We start from the raw sequence: 7,783 nt of genomic DNA on the forward strand, positions 1-7,783 counted from the left end.
ATTTGAATCCTGAAAAGTAACAGTTTTGGACATATGAGGTTTCCACCCGACAGAGACGAAATGGTCTCTCTTGACATTCCCTCTAATATTGTTTTGTTTTCTCTGCCTGGTTTTCATCTGCCCTTTTTTTGCAGCATTTTACAGGGAGAACAGGGTAAGATGAGCCACCCTGTGTTTCAAGGAATCTAAAAAGAATATGCAGTGCCAATTAGAGAGAGAGTGTGTGTGTGTGTGTGTGTGTGTGTGTGTGTGTGTGTGTGTGTGTGTGTGTGTGTGTGTGTGTGTGTGTGTGTGTGTGTGTGTGTGTGTGTGTGTGTGTGCGCGTGTGCGTGCATGCGTGTGTGTGTGTGTGTGGTTTCATCGCATTGAAAGTTGTATTGATGCATCACAGTACCAAGTGAAGAATGTAATGCTGAGTCTGACGGATGGCATGGAAGTATTATTCTACTGTTATAAAATAATATTTCACATAACTTGATGGGTTCTGTTCCTGGAGAAACGGTGTGAGTATGACCTCTTGACGTCTGACAAAAGATGTTACAGTTAAAAACAGATAGCGTCATCCTTTCCAAAACTCTCCCAAGTTGCTACGGCACATAGCCTATATATTGTTTTTGTTCAAAAACAAATGTCAAAAGGTTCCTAATAACAAAAAAAGCTTCTAGGTGAAAGTAGCCTATAGAAGAGCTACAGTGTGATTTATGAAAAATAAATAAATAAGGATTAGTGATAGCGACAATGATCAGAATCAACTTTATTGTCACATCACGTTTACAGGTATAATTAAATGCATTTTTGTGCAAGAAAGGAAAGCAAACGGTAAATAGAAACATGTCAGGGATAGGCAAAAAGGTGGTAGCACTTCGGTAGGTCCACATAGCAGCATTGTGCATGGCATAACTAGGCTCTCAAGTGATTTGGTGCCCAGTCAGCCCACTAATAATATATGATTATAATGAAGTTATTAGGTTCTTGTTTTGTAATGAACCTCTGTATGCTTGCTAAGATACAGTGGTGTAAAGTAACTAAGTACATTTACTCAAGTATGTATCTACAAGCTCACAACGTGTCGCATCGTGATGCGTTGTGAGCTTGTAGATCTGCTATTTTCAAACATTTTAGTACTTTTACTTTTGGTACTTTAAGTACATTTTGATACCAATACTTTTGTACTTTTACTCAAGTACATTTTTTATTCGGGACTCTTACTTGTAACAGAGTACTTCTACATTGCAGTATTGACACTTTTACTTAAGTAAAACATTTGAGAACTTAGCAGTCCACCACTGCTAAGATAACACTCTCAAGGACAGCTGGAATTGAAAGTGTATGGATTCATATCTGTTCATCTTGTTGGTCCTTGACACCTCCTCCTACCTGAATACAGCTTGGATTCAAGGACCAGAGCTTTGTGCAGAATGGGACAGAATGTGTTTGCAACAGCTCCCACTGCACAGGTGATAAGCGTTCAGATAACGCCAACGTCAATGCTACGTCTTTACTACAGTGGCTGTCAGGGTTATAACATAATATCTGAGAGGTTTATGATCACCGTAGCAGTAAAGCCATTTGTAAACGTGCTTAGAAACATTATACATTATATTTATTGATATAATATACCTTATTAATTCAGTCAGACCAAATGCGAATGTCTAGTGTCAGACTATTTATTTTATTTTATGTTACTTTTAATTTGTATTTCTGATTCTTAACTTTTGCCTTAACCTATCCTGTGTTTAGTACCTTTATTATAAGGATAACCCCCTTGAGATGCATCATCTCATTTCATGCTTAATGCTGTTGCTACTATAGCATAACACATGAATTTCCCTATGGGGACCAGTAAAGATGATCTTATCTTAAAAGTAAACCTATACTTGGGGTGCCTGGTGGCTCAGCCAGTTCAGTGCATAGATCATACATATTATGCTCCTAAGAGAGCACAAGGAGGACCGTGCAGGTTTGAATCTGACCCTCATCTTGCCCCCATGTCTCTCTGCCCTTCATTTCCTGTATCTCTACACTATCCTGTCTGAAATCAAGCATAGAAATGCCCAAAATTATTAATTTCCAAGTTCTACTGAGCTCAATTAATTCAAGGTACACCTACATATAAAGCAACCCAAACATGAACAAGACCTAAAAAACTGTTACCGTGACATAAAAAAAGTAAAAAAAAACACAACAGTGAGCCATTAGGCACCAATAGTTCTTTCCAGGACACCACCATTCAGTCCCCGCTGTGGCTGTCCTTGTGGACTCTGGCTGTTCTGGCATTAAGAGCAGCTGTGTGAGCATGCATGTGCGTGTGTGTGGTTAGGCCTGCTGGCCCTGAACTAGTAGAGGTTCATTCAGTACATTTCATCTCAAGGCCGTTGGCCTGGTGTTCCATGCAGCTGCCTGCCTGCCGTGACCTCACAGCGAGGATGGGTCCTGCTGGAGACCTTCTACATTCTAGAACACAACTGCAGGTGTTCAGGTCAAGGCCACAGACAGGCTTGTTCTTAGCTGGTGTGTGGATGATGGTAACATGCAGTATGGCTAACCTAGGTTTATGTAACTGAGTGAGTGTTTTAGAAGATTGTAGCTTTTTACATGCATATCGCAAAGTCAATACTTTTAAGTCTGTAGTTATCTCAGGAAGGGAGAGATGAGGGGGAGGGGTAGATGTTTTCACCGCTGTTTGACTGTGTGCGTGTGCATCAGTCCTTTCGTCCGTGCGTGTGTGTGTGTGTGTGCGTGCGTCTGTGTGTCTATCTGTCTGCCTGTTTGTGTACACAGCTAATCTCCGAAACTGCTGCACCAGTCCGTGTCAAACTTATCGTGCACACTCCACCCCAAATTTGTCAAATCGGCCTCATGGTGGCGCTATACCAGCCAGTGCTATGTTTTGGCCTGCAACTCTTGAACCGCAGGTAGGTAGGTTGTTTATTTTCCCCTGGATTCCTTGGATCATGATGCAACTGAACTCCCCATATAGGCCATATTCTGTCACAAATTCACACAAATTAGGCTACTACACATGATTTCAGTTGTCATGTGATGAACATGTATCATTCCGATTTGTCATACTCTGATTGGCTACAATTGCCGTCCAAAGTGTGCGGGAGAGTTTGCCTAATTTACAAAAAATAAAAGCAAAAGCAAAAAAGCTAAATTGAATCACACATGGAGGAGCCTCTGAACAATGCAGAGCCTAAAGCGATTTCACTTAGATCCATAGGGTATGCCACAAATGCTACAAATGTCTTTGTTGCAGAAACATGATTTATTTATGTATTTAATCAAATTAGGTACAAATGATCTTTGGAGCCATGTCTATAATGTTATTGTATTTTATTAGTAGGAGGGCCCTTTTTCTTAAAAAAAGAAAGAAGCCATATATCATGAACGCAACATGCAATCAACTCCAAATTTGAATAGCATGTTAAGCGGCCTCTATAGAGCCCACGTCTATAAACTCTATTCACTTCTGCCTATAGGGGTGCCACAAATGCAGAAAGTTGCACCATATGTCGCGTAAATGCAATTTCCTCCCGAAGCTTCCTCAGGCCCTGAGGGCTGCAACCCACGACCTAGGGTAGGACACCTGGCCTGATAGAGATATACTGTCTCAGTCTTTCCTCTTATTTTTACATTAAGCCTTGTTTTTATGTGCAGGTGTTAGTGGCTAAAACAAGATTTGATAATCATCTAACTGTTACCATATGAATATGAAGTCGAAAAGGAATCATCCCCTATAGAGATAAAAGAAAAGAAAGAAAAACTGATGAGATCATGAGTTTTAGCTTGAACTAAATAACTAAACTAATTCTTAGAATTAGTTTGCCAAGTTTCAAAGCCAACCCAGCCTCACTGTTTTGATACAAAGAGGTAAAAATTACCTCTAAACTTACATGCTAATACTGACTCTTCCGTTTATTTGCAAGGGGCGTACCACATTTTGGGGTTCTTGGAATATGTATAAATCCCTGATGTTTGGATTTGAATACACATTAGTATTTTTTATGAGCAACCCTTATACTTTTCTGGGTGGCACTGGCTATGGTGCTTGGAATCAGAAGCCCCAGGCAGCCCGATGAGCATGTTGGTGCCGTCAGTCTGGGAAAGTGTGTGTGAATGGGTGATGTAACGCACATTGTAATGTGCTTTGCATAAAAGTGCTATATAAACGCACCATTTAACATCATCTCAAGGTCTGTTCGACTCTTTCAACATGACTCATCTATGTCATCTATGTGGTGATTACCGACAGATGATCATTATCTGGTGATTTTGTTGCCATTATTCATCAGGATCAAGGCTCACATGGGTACAAAGTCTGGCGAAACAACAGTAACCAGGCCAAATGATCTTTTACAGTGCATCATGGAAACTAGCCTCAATAGAAATATAACACCCATTTCACAAAGGCTAGACTAGGAACAGAAGGAAGAAAAGAGAATGTTAGCTCATTTCTTTGAAAGAAATGATGATGTAACTACTATATAATAAGTGAATAAACCCGACACTGTACCTCTGAGGCGGAGATGTTGAAAACCTCGGCTATCTTGGCATAGAGCTCCTTGACGTTAGTGAATCCGTGGATGCGGCCCGTGGGGCTGCCGTGGGCCAGCTGGGTGTGGAAGACCAGCCTGGGCCTCGGGTACTCCGGAGGGCCAGGCGGAGGCGGCGAAGGAGGTGGCAGCGGCGGTGCCGAGGGCTCTGAGGTCCCCTGAGTCTGGCTGTGGTTGTTGGCCCTCTGTTCCTCGGGGGGCCCCGCGGCTGCGACTGCCGCCTTGGAGTCCTGCGGGCTCATAGCCTCTCCGTTCTGCATCGGGCCCCAGCTCTAGATATGGTCCTGCTCTGGGAGCCGTTCTGGTGGTGTGCTGCTCTGGCCTGGGCACCGAGAGACGATTGTCCTTTTCCCCCACACACACACACACACCCAGCCAGTCAGCCAGCCAGCCATCCAGCCAACCAACCAGCCACCCACAGCTCTGGAGCCTTGGCTGCTGAATTAGTGATGAGAGTCTCCAGGTAACAGCAGCCCAAGGAGGCCTTTCGAGGGCCCTGCCAGCTGGAAACCCAACACTCTGCAAGCCGAGGATCGTATGGGTGACACCTGATCATGTGGAACACAAACACAATGCATCATGGTAAAGACTTCTTTACAAATATGACACGGCCTAACATCATTAATCCCCTGCAGCAGTCTGCTGTGAGTGAGGCATCACACTTCCTGTGTCATTTTCTCACTGTTAAACGAGTGAAGGTTTGTGCTGCTTCTGATATCAAACAGAACGGCCACCGAAGCATGCCACCTGGAAATGGCCACAGACAGACAATGTGTTGGGAGGAAAGGTGATAGCCTTGTGCAGGGAGTGAAGCCCCCGTCAGTCTCACTGAAAGAGATATAGGCTGTTGCTGGGGTGGATCCCTGATGATACGTTGACCTTTCTGACCCCGCAGACAGCCCGTCAATACACAAGATGTCAGTTCAGTCTGATAAATGGATATTTAATTAATGGCTGCGTGCTGGTGTATGTCGTGCTTTCTGAGGACCAATTTCCTACCTGGTATTGTAATGAGGTAATTGACATGAAATGGAAATGACGGTAAAGACATTATGGATAAATCTACAGGCATAGCTCTGGTGCATGACTTAATGACAGGATTTTGGAATGGTTCATTTTTAGACCTCCTAGATTATAATTTTACAGTAGCCTGTAAATTGAGATTTAAAAATTGATATTGAGAAAGATTTTTTTTTTAATACAGGATACAGGTTGTATACATGTTAAATATGTATTTGGAGGTTAAAACAAAGTAATTCACTCAGTATCTTAAAATGATGTGATGGTCAAACCTGTATTTTGTGGCTTTGTCAACCAGAGCTGTGCTGAAAAAAGGCAGGTGCCCTTATGGCAGTACCACAGTTGTGAAACACAGGACAGATACAGAAAAGAGGTTCAGCTAAGAGTAACAAGTAATATTAATAGTACGCTAATTGAAAAGAGTATATGCAGGGAGTAGCACACAGGGATTAGGAATAGATTACCAGTAACCAGGAGATTTAAGTATACTACAGAATTCTTGCTTGGCCCTCTGCACTTGGACTGCCTAGGATTAGCATGGTGTCTGAGCTATTAACAGGTATATAGATATAAATGTAGTCAAAGTGCACTAACCGTACATTAATAGTATATTAACAGGTATACATATAGTCAAAATGTACATAGACAATCCACCCCACTGTGGATAGAAATAAACAGTCAATCCACAGTGGATAGAGAAATATACACTGCTCAAAAAAATAAAGGGAACACTTTGATCCCTCAATTATTTTGAGTTTTTCCATGAACTGTGTACATAATGCTAACGAAAACTGCTCAAAAGAATTAAGGGATCAAAGTGTTCCCTTTATTTTTTTGAGCAGTTTACAATATACAATCTACCCAGTAGATTGCTAAAAATGCATATATGAACGTATAGTTGTACATATCTGTCAAAAGGATAAAACAAGAAAAGCCAGAGAGCTTATTTTCATTGTGGTCCTCTGACCACAACACCCACACACGTGTCAGTCAATTCTGCAGAAGGCCTAGGTCTGTTTCCTGTGTTCTGCTGCTGTGTGACCGTTATTCAAAGTGTTACGCAAGTGCTGATGACTGGATTTACTGTCAAGGCTTTTGATCATGCCAGCGCCCTTGTTTCTTGCTAAAAAAGAGATTTATCATGAAGCGAAAACCAAAGTTGCAGGTTGGACCGCAACTGTGGTTTTGCAAGAGAGATATAAATGAGAGAAATTATGTAGGTATAAAAAAAAGGGCACTTTCTCCTATGAAGGCAATTGGGCAGGTGTTCGGGCACTGGTTGGCTCCTGTGTGTGCTCGTGCCCGTAGTCAACTAACGATCAATGCCCACTATCGTTTAGAAACCACCAGAGTTTATTTTAAGTGTGTGTGGTTGTCTCAGTCAGTCATATTATAATTGTGTTGTTGGGGGCAGGGAGGGCAGTTAGTGTCTCATTTTGGAAAGTTTTTGTTCCAACACCACCAATTTAAAGATACCCCACAGTGTTCTTGTTTTTTTGGTCCACAATCAAAATGGTCACATTGGTGTTTTTCCACCAGTGGTGAACTGTTTTAGATGTAATGAGGTGATTCAAACCATCTCGATTTAAAACCATGTGACATTACTCATGACAGCATGTCAGGGAGAGATTAGTTTGCAAAGCTCCAGAGAGGAGGACAGGACACAAAACACCATCTATCTCCTCCTGCACACATGGAAATTCCCAAAGAATTCCAGCCAATCTTTGTCACAACAGGGTACTTTAATCATATGAATGGACATGTCTGTGATAACTATGTGACTATGTGTCAATGAGGGCTTTTTATTTTATATCTGTCCTCTCTGAGTTACATGTTTTCATGGTGATAAAGAGAGTAAGTTTAAACTGAGAGCCATCATTATTTGAAAATGTTCACTTTCTCTACCAATATGATTGGTAGTACACACTCATTCAACCCATTCAATCCGGGAAAGCATTTCATTTTCTATATATATGAGTGTGTGTGTCACTATTTTTCAGAAATAGCAGATATACAAGCTCATAGCATGTCAATTCATGCCACGCTATGAGCTTGTAGATCTGGGTTTTCTTTATCGTGGAAAATGTGTGAAAATCTTTGAATATATTTTTAAAGCAAGTTTTTTAGCTAAAATCTTTGCTTCTGGGTGTCCCTGGAACAAAATATTTTGATATGGGGCTCCGCGGCCAAATACATATCATTTTGAG

The 7,783-nt window shown here is 41.6% G+C and overlaps 1 protein-coding gene across 1 annotated transcript in view; it reads right to left on the reverse strand.

Moving 5' to 3' along the window:
* gipc3 (GIPC PDZ domain containing family, member 3) overlaps nucleotides 1–4,816 on the reverse strand; it is a gene marked incomplete at both ends in the record, with an annotated part of 29,963 nt that extends 25,147 nt beyond the window's left edge. Inside the window, one exon of the mRNA XM_080430792.1 lies at nucleotides 4,517–4,816. Within this exon, the coding sequence (XP_080286918.1) occupies nucleotides 4,517–4,816 (300 nt within the window). The remainder of the gene's footprint in view (nucleotides 1–4,516) is intronic.
* Nucleotides 4,817–7,783: the final 2,967 nt, after the last annotated feature.

This window comes from Gymnoscopelus braueri (assembly GCF_963280865.1).
Source record: "Gymnoscopelus braueri genome assembly, chromosome: 6".
Taxonomy (NCBI): Eukaryota; Metazoa; Chordata; class Actinopteri; order Myctophiformes; family Myctophidae; genus Gymnoscopelus; species Gymnoscopelus braueri.